Source organism: Seriola lalandi, unplaced genomic scaffold (assembly GCF_002814215.2).
Source record: "Seriola lalandi dorsalis isolate HSWRI2012SDOR001 ecotype SW California unplaced genomic scaffold, Sedor1 jcf7180002054915, whole genome shotgun sequence".
Classification (NCBI taxonomy): domain Eukaryota; kingdom Metazoa; phylum Chordata; class Actinopteri; order Carangiformes; family Carangidae; genus Seriola; species Seriola lalandi.
In genome coordinates this window covers 83185-96544 of record NW_019525467.1, presented here as the reverse complement: position 1 = coordinate 96544, position 13360 = coordinate 83185, and the positions used below count along the sequence as shown (strand labels likewise).

Here is a 13360-nt window from a genome sequence, read left to right as displayed (position 1 = left end):
ACTGGGTTACCATAATAACATTTAAAGAGATTACAGTGACAAGTCCCAGTGTGCAGGCTGAGTCTCAGATGCTAGCCCTGACAAGGTGATCTGTGACATCGCACTAGGCTGGAGGTGAAACCCAGTTCAGCAGCAGCTCTGGAGACACAGTTAAGTAGAGGGAGAGAGTTTACTAATCTGCAATCCTCCATATGTAATGATCACTACATAAGAGAGGTAAAATAGCCCAGATGGAAACAAAACATTCCTTCATACTAATCTAATGACAAGAAAGAAAAACCTTGTATATTCTGAGAGGATATACCTGAAATGAGATTACCCTGTCTGCAATGGAGTTAACATACCTTTGGTGTCTGCATGTGTGCTGGCAGCAAAAGACAATATTACGCGCGCAAAATCAATCAAGAAAGTCGAGATTGCAATATGGACTGTGATCGCAAAATCACAAGAGGCAACACATCAGAGGGAATTCTTTTAAGACAGTTTCTCCTCAATAAAGCTCTCTAGTTTTATGCAGCAAATGTTTGGCCAGCAGTAAATAAATCCTTCAAATTCAAAATGAGCAATTACATTCCCCTTTAAAAAAATAAATAAATTCAAACAGATATTAAAATGGTCAAAATGAAGAAAAAAAAATTAATTTCTTCATTATCAATAGCAATACAGACACACAGGCTCAAATGCCCCAGAGCACACATTTAATCAGTCTCACATGCCAGGCTACCATTATTGCAAACTGCTCCTCCCGCGTTGCTATGTGAAGTGCAGCATTCCTGGGGTCTCCCAGGTAAGGCCCGTTAATGAGCGGTCGACCAAGGGCTTTGGGCCAGTGCCGGGCCAGCGCCTCACCACTCCAAAGCAAATAAACTGAGGTCCATTTAACCAAACACATTGTTCTAGGCCAGACTAGGGGAGTGCAAGCACTAGGGCAATATTTGTGCCGCTGATATGAAAATAAAACCTCAGAAAGTTTACATACCTCTCTTTGCGGGGCAGTGTTTAGTCAATAGTATTTGTGTTGGAAGTGGTGTACATGGGAACATAGAGCTGACATGCTTTATAAGAAAGGGGGGAATTACAACAGTGCATTTTCGTGTTATACCGTTACCTGTGAAGGCATGAACTGGCCAGGCTGAGATACTGGAGCAATAACCTCGGGCTGTCCTTCAAGCCACGAAATCTTCAAGGGGTTTCCACTCAGGCCACATTCATTCTTAACCGCCAGCTCCTAAACACACAAAATAATCTGTGAGTGGATCAAGAGATGATTTCTCTTATTTTATTAGGCCAGAAAAATGAATCCTCTCTCTCCTGATATCTGTTATGGTTGTCTTGTATCTATCTTACACCTAAAGGGACAGTTGGTATAGTATACATATGAAAAACACATGTAGACATGGACAAAGGTGGATTATAACTGGGCCAGGAAGAGACCACAGACCCTGCACCTAGGTCCTAGTAAACTGGCAGACATGTTTCCCTGGAGGGAAACCACATGCCGTGGTGAGGAAACCACAAGAGAAAAGCACACCATCAGGACAAAGGGCCTGAGGATCCAGACAGTGAGGAACAATGAAGCAGCTCAAGTCCTTCCGTCCAATGGTTTCCATCAGCACAGAGATCTCAACACTACAGAAAGACTAAAACATCAGTTTAGGTCGCAGAGATTGTCCTGAGGCTGAGAAGTCTATGACAGGTGTCATTCTTAGTAATAATCAAACTCAGCAGGTGACCTGAGACTTCGAGGCAAGTGAGTGGTAAGCAAATGTGGTTCTGTGCAAATGTCTGCTTTGGATAAGATTTTCATTATTGAACAAACGAATGGGGACATAGACTGGGGAAGAGTTAGGTACTTACAGCTGCTCTCACAGTTGCAAATTCAACCACAGCACTTCCTTTCTTCTTACTGGATAGAATCACATTCAAAACATCCCCATACTAGAGGTAAGAAATGGGAGAATAAAAGAAAAGTCAAGTAGAGGAAGAGGAGAGATGCAGAACATTCAAATTAGTATTTCCTTTCACAGCACAACCCATACCCATGAAAACAGAAAGCATATGCAGACTCAAAAACTCAAAACATTGGTGAATATAATAGACTTCTGGCAAAAAAAAAAAGTGTGGATTCAATATGTGTTTGGTTATTAAACCAAATCTCTAATGATAGGGTTTGTATGTTTGGGGCTGAAACAGTAATACTGCAGAGAACATTCAGTAACATCATGTACAAGAGTGAGACCTCTGAGACTTCTCAAAAGAGACAAGAGGCAATACTTTATGTCATCATTTTAGCTACTCCTTGTACACTGACGACATTCGACAAATAATATTTTTGGCATGGAGGCTGGATATAGATGTGGCTGCCATCCAGCTCGCTGCCTGAAATCAGAACAGGGAGGGAAGGTTGGCCAAAAAGGGGATCAGGATGAAGAGCATCTCAGCCATTCCCTGACCTCTGACGAAGTCCTTATAGACTTTGTCTCTGTCCAAGAGAGCTGGAGAGATGAGGAGGAAGGCTATAGACACAGCTTAGCGGGGGAGACAAAAACTAAATGTCTGTTGAATGCAGTAATTAGCAGAGCAAAGGGTTTTTTAAATTCCTCAGGGTTTTTATCACCTATAACCAAGGTCTTTTGTCATTAACCTCTTTCCACCCAAAGCTGGGGCTTGGGAGCAAAAAGTAGGATGGACGTGGCCTTTGACAGTCTCATTCTGTGAAAATGTAGCTTTCTGGGAACGGGAAAGTCCAGGAATGCTAATGCTTACTAAGGACACTCTGGAGCAAGCCAACAGTGACAAAGGAGACTCTCAAAAGGCCTCTGTTTCATAAAACATAAATATCTTAACATGGGTTTTTTTTCCTCGTTAAACGAAGATGTATTATTTTAGGCGGCCAAAGTACACAAGACCGCGCACGTACGCATGCACAAGTACACACATACCATACTTGCTTTCCCACACAGTGGTGGCTATTTCTACTTGCTCAAACCATTAACTGTCGTTCAGCGGAGCTTTGCCATCTCAAACAAAAAATTTTCCTGAAATTTATTCCCTTTGCTTAAGTATTTAAAAAGGAACAACACTTTTTTTCCAGTCTTCACTCCGACACAGCCCTCCTGCCTGGGACCATATTGATTGAGTGTGTGCATAGGAGAAATTCATACGCCTTTTTCCGGATGGCTTGACGTCAATGACACTTGCCCTATCCTCATTTCAGGCAAACCTATGCCCCACCAAAAGCCCTTGTGACGGATCATAGCATGAAGTGGTACTAGGTTGCATGAGAAGAGCACATTTCCTAATGCCTCCCTTGGCACTGCTTAATCACCTGGTAAGAGGGGCGCAAACAATGGTGTGCATGACTTTAAAAGGGCACTACAACATTGCCCTCAGCACTTTCACTGCAACAAAACTTAATGGGCCTTGTTTAAGGGGAAGAATAAAATGATCTACAGCGCTGATGTCATGCAGACCTCAAATATGGCCGGACTCTGCAGGCAGGTTTGTTACCATGGAGCTCTGCTTTGGGACAGCAGGGATAGAGAGATTTACATTCTAGCATTATACAGTACATGTAATCTTATATTGTAAAAGACATATATAACCTGATATACTGAATTAAAAACTGAAATTTTGAGTGAGAAACAATTCATAGATTAAATACCCACATGGGAATGACTTTTTTTTTGGTTAATCCAGTCAATAAATTGCCTCACATATTAAAGTACTTCATCACATCCACGCAAAATTCACGTAAATCCAAAAATCCTGTAAAGCAGTGCTCCTCATTAATTCACCACATTTCCTGCAAAGTCCTAACACTGCCAGATATATTAAAGGGATTGCTACCTCAGTAGTCCTCAAGGATTATATAATAATACAACCCAACCCAAAATGATACCTTACTGTATTTGTTCTGTGGAAAAATAAGAGTCCTGAAAGCAAGTAAGTGTTTTGCTGTATAAATTAGCAGCAAGTATTGTAGCATTCTGGCAATATGTATTTGATTTCCACCTTTTGTAGAAGTCTCAAAAGCATGTCTTGAGAGTAGCCTCCATTTGTCTCGTCATCTTTTTTACACTTCCACTTCAACTGGAAAGAGAAAGAAGACAGAAGGAGAGGTTGGTATTAGTCATGGAGACTTTCAAGAACTAAAGACGTGCATGATAATGTCTCATCATTAGAACACAATTGATTAAGCTCAGCTGACAAGGAGACAAAGCATTCCAGGTAGGCTTGGTCTTAATAACACACTGATTACAATAACCATCAGGACAGACTGGAGTTACGGAAGAAAGATATTGTTAAACTCTTGGAACATCACCCTGGCGCCACCTGTGAGACCTGCAGTCAATTTCCATTCATACCAAGGGTGCTGGTCAGCTAGAAATGGTGAAATTTAACACACTGACCCCTGTACCAGAGAATACATGGTGACTCACCTGCTTAACTGCAGTTCCACGGAATAAAGACCAACACCAGATGCAGTAATGACTATGTAATCCAAAGCAGGTCGATGCCAAAGGTGCTCGGTTGTGGGCAAAAAAAAAGTGGCAGTCCTTGTGTGTTGTGTCTTAGCTTGAACTGCAGTCAACCTATTTGCTTGTGTAACAATGTTTCTGGGCCTTGAGTCTTGATACCTGCCATTTTTCAATGTGTAAAGGCTGTTTTAGAAATTACTGTGCAATTTTCTAGGCTTAAGAGCAACTTCCACAAAAGGCATGGATATAATTTATCTTTTTTTTTTCTTTTTTTTTTTCTTGGTTAGAGTCCTGTCGCTAAATGCTGACGTGAGTTCCCGTAGACCTAAAAAGATATATTGTGCAACTTCTCATATTCATGTACAAAGCACTGCAGAGTCTACGCCAACATCACACTAACTGCTTAAAGTAGCATGATAAATGGCGAGCACAAAGTGTTGAATCAGCTCCAGCATTTTGCTCACTGTCAGAATAACAGCATTTCTGGGAATTTCCATGTCTACATAGCCTCTTTTACCAACAAATGTGCATTCTTCTTCCAAGAGCAATCCCCCACTACCTACTGATAACCTTCTAACCCATTAATCTTTGAATAAGATGCTCAAGTATTTGTATGATGTGATCGCTACGGTTTTAGCCCGCAACACTGACACATTGCTCTTACTAGTTTAAATAAATATACATATAGAAAAGACATTTGTGGAAACATCCCAAATAGCTCCTTCTGCATTTGATATCCACCTACCCAATGAAAATACATTTTCAAAGAGCCTTCACATGAAAAGTGACTGAAACTTGATTCAAGAAATAATTGATTTCATATAAATAGCAATGATTTGAAGTTAAGTTAATAATTTTGCTAAAGATCATGTCTTTAACATTGCCATAATAAAAAAAAAATCTAAAATCAAGTCAAACTTTGAAAACCAGGATCATTTTAGAACACAAGCCAGGATTTGAATCAGTGTCAGGATACTCCACAGGGAAAACAAAAGAAAAAACATGGTTCTAGAGTTCAGGCTAGACATATAAAAAGCATTAACACATTATTTCTTAAATAAATTCTAATGCAGTTATTGATGTAGAAATTTTGTTTCACAACAACATGAAAAACCTGACACTTAACATAATCTTAAAAATGAACTGTGGTCAGGACTCAACAGCCTCTGAGACAGACCTATGCTGTAACGTTCCCATGTCCATGAACATGACCTGTGATACTGTCAGTCTTAAGGCTGCTGTTTGTTTTTCTAACTGAACACACAAACGTCAGGGAATACACTGCTGCGCTAGATGACTATCAAATTTTAAAACCAGATTTAATGTCTAAACACATTAGCTAACATCCCCAGTGTCCGTTAATATGCGCAGGCTTGGTCGCTTCCAGGAGTTAATATAATAAGCCCTCTCTTGGCATAGTCACAGGTCTCCGGACGACGTAGGGCCTACTCTGGAGGAAAGGCCGTTAGAATACGCTGGTGGGACAACGTATGTGGTCTCCAAATAATGAATTACAAATGTCTAAGGTTCTATCAGAATCCCAGCTGAGTGCCTGCACTTTCACTCAGATAGAGCAGTTCCTGCTGAATATTCTGGGACCCCCCACCCCCTCCTCCTGCATAATATTCCAAGAACTGCAACCCTCACCCCCACCTCATTCACTGACAACCCAATAGCTGAAAGTCTTACCTTCAATTTGGGGCTCACTTTGCTCTTGGAACATCTCTCCACTCCTGGGTCTGAAAAAAACAAGAACTGTGAGATGTAAGGTAAGGTGAAAAGACAAAGAAACAATTGTTTTGCTGAAGAAAGAAATATGGCGCTCAAGATGGCTTTCAAGGGACTCATGCAGATGGACGGCAATTTAAAACTGGCTGTCATGTGGTAAATGTATGGTTCTTGCTACAGTCTGATGATCCACAGAGTGCCTCTCGAGATGGAACAGACAGAGCGCTCATCCAGGGGAGGGATGAGGAGGCCTGACTGCGTGCAAGTGGAAGAGACGTGCTGACTATGCATGAGTAATTGCCCAGCCACAAAAAGGGATCTAGTCAAGGGCCAAGACTCAGTACTTCCCTTATATACCCACACTTCCATAGCCATATTTTACAAGACTTAATTTTTTTTTCATGTCTCCAGAATGGAGACACCAAGGCTTTAATGCAAAAATATTATCATGAGGTTAAAAGTTTGATGGACAGTGTGTGTGCATGTGCGTAGTACTTGGCATTTCTAAGTTACCATGCCAAGTTGTCTTGCTGCCAAAAAACTAAAATAGACTTCTTCAAAGTGTTTTAACACAAAACATCAATTCAAATATACATTGGGTTATTGTTATTGTTTTTTATGTGAATAATATTTGGTGAACCACAGGCTGCCTGGTGACTGCTGTGGTCGGACTGACACTATGATGTTTGGGAAACATGGGGGTTCACTCAACTGAGGTTTCAGGGTAGTAAAATGACTTCACTGGACCTAACTGGATTTATCCAGGCAGAACAGGCCTGCAAAGAACTGGTTTGGTTAACCTGGACTGGAGCAGAATAGACTAGGCTAAATCTTAGAAGTGGACATACTTCTCTGAGCGTAGTCTCCTGTTTGCTCCTGCTGTGCTTCTCTTTCCCTCTGGATTTGATCTCTGATGAGCCTCTGTTCCTCCTCAAGCTGCCTGGATCCCTCCTCTCTTAAACGGGCAATCTGGTGGAGATAGACACATAAAAACAGTGAAAGTGAAAGCAACATATGCATTTTGACTCTTCATCATGCAATGATGTAATTCATCACCTGTATGGCTTCCCTATTCTATGACAACCTATCTGCTATTCCAAGAGAATGTGCAGAACACCTTATTTCATCAGTTAAGACCATAACACCTTGAGATGAGACAGAAAATGGAACAGTGCCACCTACTGGTTACCTCATCCGCCTAAGCCACGTATTTACATGCATTAAGCACATTGAGCATATGCCATGACTCACCTTGGAAGCATGCACACCATTTTTATTTATCATTGGCTTTCTGAACAAAGTGCATCAAGTCATGCAATATTATCTAATGGGTTTACTGATAATTATGATATGGCAGTGAAAAAAAGCCTGTCTCAGATAGAGCCTTTGTTCCTGACCCAAGTCTTTGAAAGATTTCAACTCAATCAGAGGGAACTATCTGACGAAGACCAGAATAAAAGCACCTGGGCGTGCTTCAGAATTTCCTGGATGCACTGGAATACCTTGATTCCAGTGCATGTCTGAGGCCTGTAGTATAGCGAAATTTTTATTTTTAATTTTCTCTCTGGGGTATGTGTGGTGGACTATCATATCTCATGTGGTATCTATTTATTCTCTTACCTCTTCTTCAAGTGTTCTAGTGATTTGAACCTCGTCCTGGCTCTGAGCTTCTGCTTGTCGCTCTCTGGCCTCCAAATCTGTTATAGCAAAGCACATACACACAGCTCTGTATTGCCTTCATACTCAATCTCTTCCACAAGGAAACAGACAAATCCATGCTAAGTATCTTGATTATTTATAATTATAATTATTTATTATTTATATATAACAGCTGCTCATATTTTATCATATACTGGACAATCCATGTGGCTGTCCCCGTCACTTTAAAAACCTCAGCTCTTGTTGGGTTAATCCTGGTATATGTCTGACAAACAAAATCTGATTCAAATATAACACTTTCCAATACCAAAACAAAACCCACTTAAAAAAAAAAAAAAAAAAAAAAAAAAAAGAGATGCTCCAAGATTTGAACTCACCAAGCTTTATTTTCTTTCTCTTATCATCTAGTTTCCTGTTTCTTTCTTCTGCTTGCTTCTTGGCAGCGCAGATCTTGTCATAGGCAGCCTGAACACAGCATTGGACACCAAGATGAATTGTGTCTATGTGCATTTGTATGACAGCTTGAGAGAGAGGTCTGTTGTTTTACCTTGGCAGCAGCATCAGTTAGCACCTCGAGGGCCTGGGACAACTGGTGGAAGAGCTCAGCTAGAACAAAGTGAGATGAGAGAAGTGATAAGACTGAAAACCCTGTTACTGAATCAACACATAAACATTTACATTCTAGGTTTCTGTATACGTGTGTAATATCAACTATAAAAATATATATATTTTTATATAATTATGAATCCACAAATAAATTATTATTATTATTATTTATTTAATGTTTATTTGTATAGGGACAAAATACAAAGTATAAATCAAATGCCGCATACCAGATCATTTAGAGCTGCAATACAAATTGCAATGACATAACACTGGTAAATTTCTAAATGTGACACGACAAGACAATGACAAGAGTGAAGAATGGGTTTATGCCGAAAAGCATTATGTATTCAGCATGATATCTTCATGGGACACAGGTCTGAGAGAAATTTTAAGCTTCAAAAAGGCGCGAGAAGTCTCACGAAACCTGTTTCCACCAATGACACAGCCATGCATCACCACATAAAACTCTTGCCCTCTCCATCTTCCATTACAGCCCCTCAAGGGGCCACTGCCGCAGTCACCACTACCACGCAAGACTCTAGCTCCCCACTTGTCATCCAACTCACACACATGCACAAACATACACAGGGAGACCACAATCCCACTCCCCATCATACAACCGCCACACCACTGCACTATACAAGCCAAGCTTAATCATTCACTTATGAGAGGCCTAACGAACCGATACTGTTACTCCCTGTGGGGACTGGCGGCGCACACTAACAGGAGGCTCTGGAGATCATGCTACCAGCAGAGGCGGTCAGGTTACCTACATGCATATAATGGGCTGGAATGAAATCCAACTGGGGGAGACCTGCCATGCCCACTAGGCAGGAGTGTCACAACATGGGAGGTTGAGGAAAATGAGGGATAAGGGGGTTGTCTTCAGCCAGTGAGGAATCATGACCCCCAAGTCACCTCTTACACGCACACAACCTTCCCTTGAGGCGCAGCAAGTCCCAAGACTTTCTCTGCTCTCGTGCGATAGAGACCGGGTCTGTACATGTGCGGGTTCAAGTGTTGAGGCCCTCCAAACCACTTCTTTTCCATTTCTGGGAAACCGACCCCCTGCTTTTGTATTATCCCACTCAACCCCACCAATTTCCCAGTTTTTTTTTCCTGACATAATCAGGAATTGTCTGAACCATCCAGCAACCACATAAACCTCACTTGAAAACATGCCTCATGACCAGCCTTTGTCCAAGGTGCCTTTTTTTCCCCCCCTCCCGACAAAAAGCTACATTGAGATTTCCTGGTCTAATTTTTGACATGCTAGTTGGCGACAGGCTGTGGGAGGACTCATAAAGCCAAGTAGAGGGATGGAGTGGGGTGATGGTGGTGCTGGTGGTGTTTGGCTGGTCCTGTCTGGCTAGAGAGCCAGTGGGAGAGAGAGGCGCTGGTTAGACTTCCTACAGAGGGCTGTGGCTTCGCTGTCTGGCAGGGTTTAAATTGCTGAGAGCGCTACTCTGGAGCTTGGATAGTGAAGAGAGATGATGAAGAGAAGCAAACACAGATAAAACACATTAACTGGCTCACTCACCTGCTTTTGGGTTGTCTGGGTTCTTGTCTGGATGGCATGTCAAGGCTTTCTGTCGATAAGCTTTCTTGATCTAGGAGGGAAACAGAAGAACCCCTGAAGTTATGTAGAGTGGAAAATGTTGATTAGGACACAAAGAGAACGAATCATTCACTTAAGCAAAGATTTTGGCCATGTGAAATTTAAATTCTTACTCTCAGTACCAATTATCTTTATCCTGCCTTCCTTGGCCCAGAAAACTAAAGTCTGAATAAAAAATGATGGTCCCATTGAAATAACAGCACAAATAGTAACAGTCTGACATGGAAGCACTGGGGGTGAAATGTGGTCTGCATTTAAATAAAAATCTGGGATTGTATTGTTTGGATCAAATCAACACCTGAGCGGATCCTCTGCTTCGTGTCCTTTTGACATGTTGTTAATGGAATCTAAGCACCACGGTACATAATGCACAGTGAATTACCCACACAAGAATGCCAAATTGTTTTCAGGCAAATTGCCAGTTTGCGAGATAAATGTGTTACAGCCTAGTATCAGTACATCTTTATTCAAACTTTACAAAAAAATATTACAATAACATACACAAACAGAGTGCCATTGTGTACAACAAATCTGAGGAGGACGCAATTAATATCTTAGGCTGGTAGCCAACACTTTTGGGAGGTTCAGAGAACGAAAGTGGAAAAACTAAACAATACTTTGGAGTGTTGTAATGTCATATGAGGTTTTAGTTTTAGCTGATTTTTTTGTTAACGCTGGGTCACTGCTTGGAATGTTAACCATTCATTGGTCCTTCTAGGGACCAGTTAATGACAAGGTGGTTTTCATTAGATCTCTGCTCCTCTGGAGAAAGAGGGGAAGCAGGAAAACTTTCAGTGGAGACCAGAGGGGGCTGTAGAGTGCGGTGATGAGGCTCTCTGCACACAACCTTTGAAAACACACGCTCATATTTATGCATTGCATGCAAAGGACTTGGCACATACATCCCCCATACGTCCAAGCTCAGACACAAACACACACACTGACATACACTTTCTCGCCAGTCTTAATCAGCCATGCCAAAGTTCTGCATGTTTTCCTATACACCCCCCTTAGCGCAAACCAATCTCGTGCCAGTACGCTACGGGCCATAGAATTTGGGAGCTCCTCTCTTCAAGCCTGGGAAACATTTGCATTGAACGCCTTGTCCCTGTGTGTTGTTTTGCACAATTTACTCTCAAGACTGCACACCAAAACATACAGAGTTGACTTTACTCAGGGGGAAACAAAAGTCAACTCTGAGGGAACTGAGCAGAATGGTGTAATCCGTCAGTGTCCAAGTCTTTTTACACAGCGACTCCAATGAGTCTCCATGACAGTCAAGGTAGACACATTAGGCTGGATGCCCATTGTCCAAGCTACAAGAACTAAGCCTTCACATGGTTATATGAAAGCCACAAGCCTCCAGTGAACCCTCTGGAGATTATCATGGTTCAGACAGCTCCTAAATGTCACGAGTCCTTTCCTCTATCTCTTGGTCAACACCAGTTTTTTTTTTCTCATTATAGTTCCAATAGTAAATGAGAACTTGGTTCACCGAGAGGGCTTTGAGAGACTAGACATCATTAAGGGATATTTAGTCTTGCTGCTTGGCACAGAGCCTTCCTACAGATCAAGACTGACACGCAGGGCTATGGACTGGCGCCAAACACATATGCTTGATGGCCTAAGCCCATTTCCCCTTTTTAGCCTCCCCCTGTCTGTCTCTCCCCTTTCTTTTCTCTGTGCTCACTATCATTGCTTTGTCCAGTTCTCTATAAAGACTTTTGGTAAGGTACAAGGGAATGAAAATGGAAGTTTAAAGGTCAAGTTTACTGTCATTCATCCGTATACAGGTATACAGTTGAACAAAATGGCGTTCCTCACTGGGACCACAGAAAAGCAAAGAAGCAAGCAGAGCCACTGTGGAAGCAAAGTGTCCTAAGTAACAGGCAGGCAGTCGTAACATCTGGACTCCCTGCTTTATACAGTCCAATCAGTGCTTTTACAACACATAGTGGAAAAGAATCTGCTTTTAAGGACTACATCACCACTACACTACGAAGTTATAGTTCTTAAACTACAGTTTTGTGAACATCTTTACTGACTATTTCCAAATGCATGTTTTAGTTTTTTTCCAACCTCTCCAACTATCAATTGGTTTCCTTTCATTACCATATCATATGAAAATCAACTAGAATAAAATCCATCAAACTTGCTTGAGTGGTGTAGTCCATCTTTGCATGGTAATGCATTTTATGTGCAGACTGATGTTTTTTTTTTAATTTGAAGTGCATTACCTCTCAACAATAATGCAATTTTGACAAAAACGAATGCACCTTCATGCTTACACAAGCAAGATTCAAAAGAAGGTGACATTTTTATACACAATTTAAACCCATGGATGCCTGGAATGGTAGAAAAATTAATTAAGATTTTTAAAACAGTAACACAGTTCACAGATGCAAAGTTAAGCATGTGTGATTTAAAATTAACAACTGCTATGGTCCTTTAAGAGGTGACTCCGTGTCCTGAGCTCACACTCTACTTCTCATGTTCTTCTTCACCTGCAGCCAGCTGACAAGATAAACATGTCTCCATCTGCTGTAAACATTGGAGATGTTTAATGTTGTCAGGACAAAAGTCTGGCCAGCTGAGCAGTTTGACAAGCACAACATGTCATTATTGATGCTGTTCTGGTGGAGAGTAGCCAAGTTGCACATCTTCATCTTTGCCTCACTGAGCTCAGTTAAAGGTTAAGTTAACACACATGCTTCTCTACATTTAACTTTATTATCTTACCTCCCTTTCTCTCAAGCTTTTCTCTCTATCTACTGCTCCTTTCCTTTTCACTCCTTCTAGCATCTTCTACCATATCTTGTCTAAACTGCGCTTCCAGTGCTGTTTTGTTAAATAATACATGATTACTCCCATCAATGCCGTATCACGCAAGCCTTAATTGATGCTGGAAGACCCTAAAGCCCTTTGGTCCTACAAACTAGAAGCCAAAGCGAGGTTAGCACATGTGTGTGGATAAGAGCTCTCAGCTCAAGTGGCATCTTTCTTTCTTCTAATCCAGTCAATTACTGTAGCAATTGTCTTTTTGCATTCAGCATGATCTTTCAGGATTGGCTCTTGAATCAGTTATAAGTAAGAACATTTGAAGAGAAAACCATAAGAACTCCTTGGCTAAAACAAACTGCTTGTGCTAACAGAAGAGCAAATATTCTGCTTTGTTTTCTCTCTTGCAATTCAAATTATTCTACAGTCACATGCTCATTTTCCTTGTCTTATAAAAAAGACAAAATGAATGGGAGAAATATCAACTATT

General features: G+C 41.2%; 1 protein-coding gene across 1 annotated transcript in view; it reads right to left on the bottom strand.

Annotated features, from left to right (window-relative positions):
* dnajc17 (DnaJ (Hsp40) homolog, subfamily C, member 17) overlaps positions 1-13360 on the bottom strand; it is a 31904-nt gene that overhangs the window by 15640 nt on the left and 2904 nt on the right. Inside the window, exons 2-10 of the mRNA XM_023430969.2 lie at positions 10015-10084; positions 8416-8474; positions 8246-8333; positions 7830-7906; positions 7058-7178; positions 6171-6220; positions 4015-4092; positions 1858-1938; positions 1109-1228 (exon numbers count right to left, since the gene is read on the bottom strand). Of these exons, the coding sequence (XP_023286737.1) occupies positions 1109-1228; positions 1858-1938; positions 4015-4092; positions 6171-6220; positions 7058-7178; positions 7830-7906; positions 8246-8333; positions 8416-8474; positions 10015-10084 (744 nt within the window). The remainder of the gene's footprint in view (positions 1-1108; positions 1229-1857; positions 1939-4014; positions 4093-6170; positions 6221-7057; positions 7179-7829; positions 7907-8245; positions 8334-8415; positions 8475-10014; positions 10085-13360) is intronic.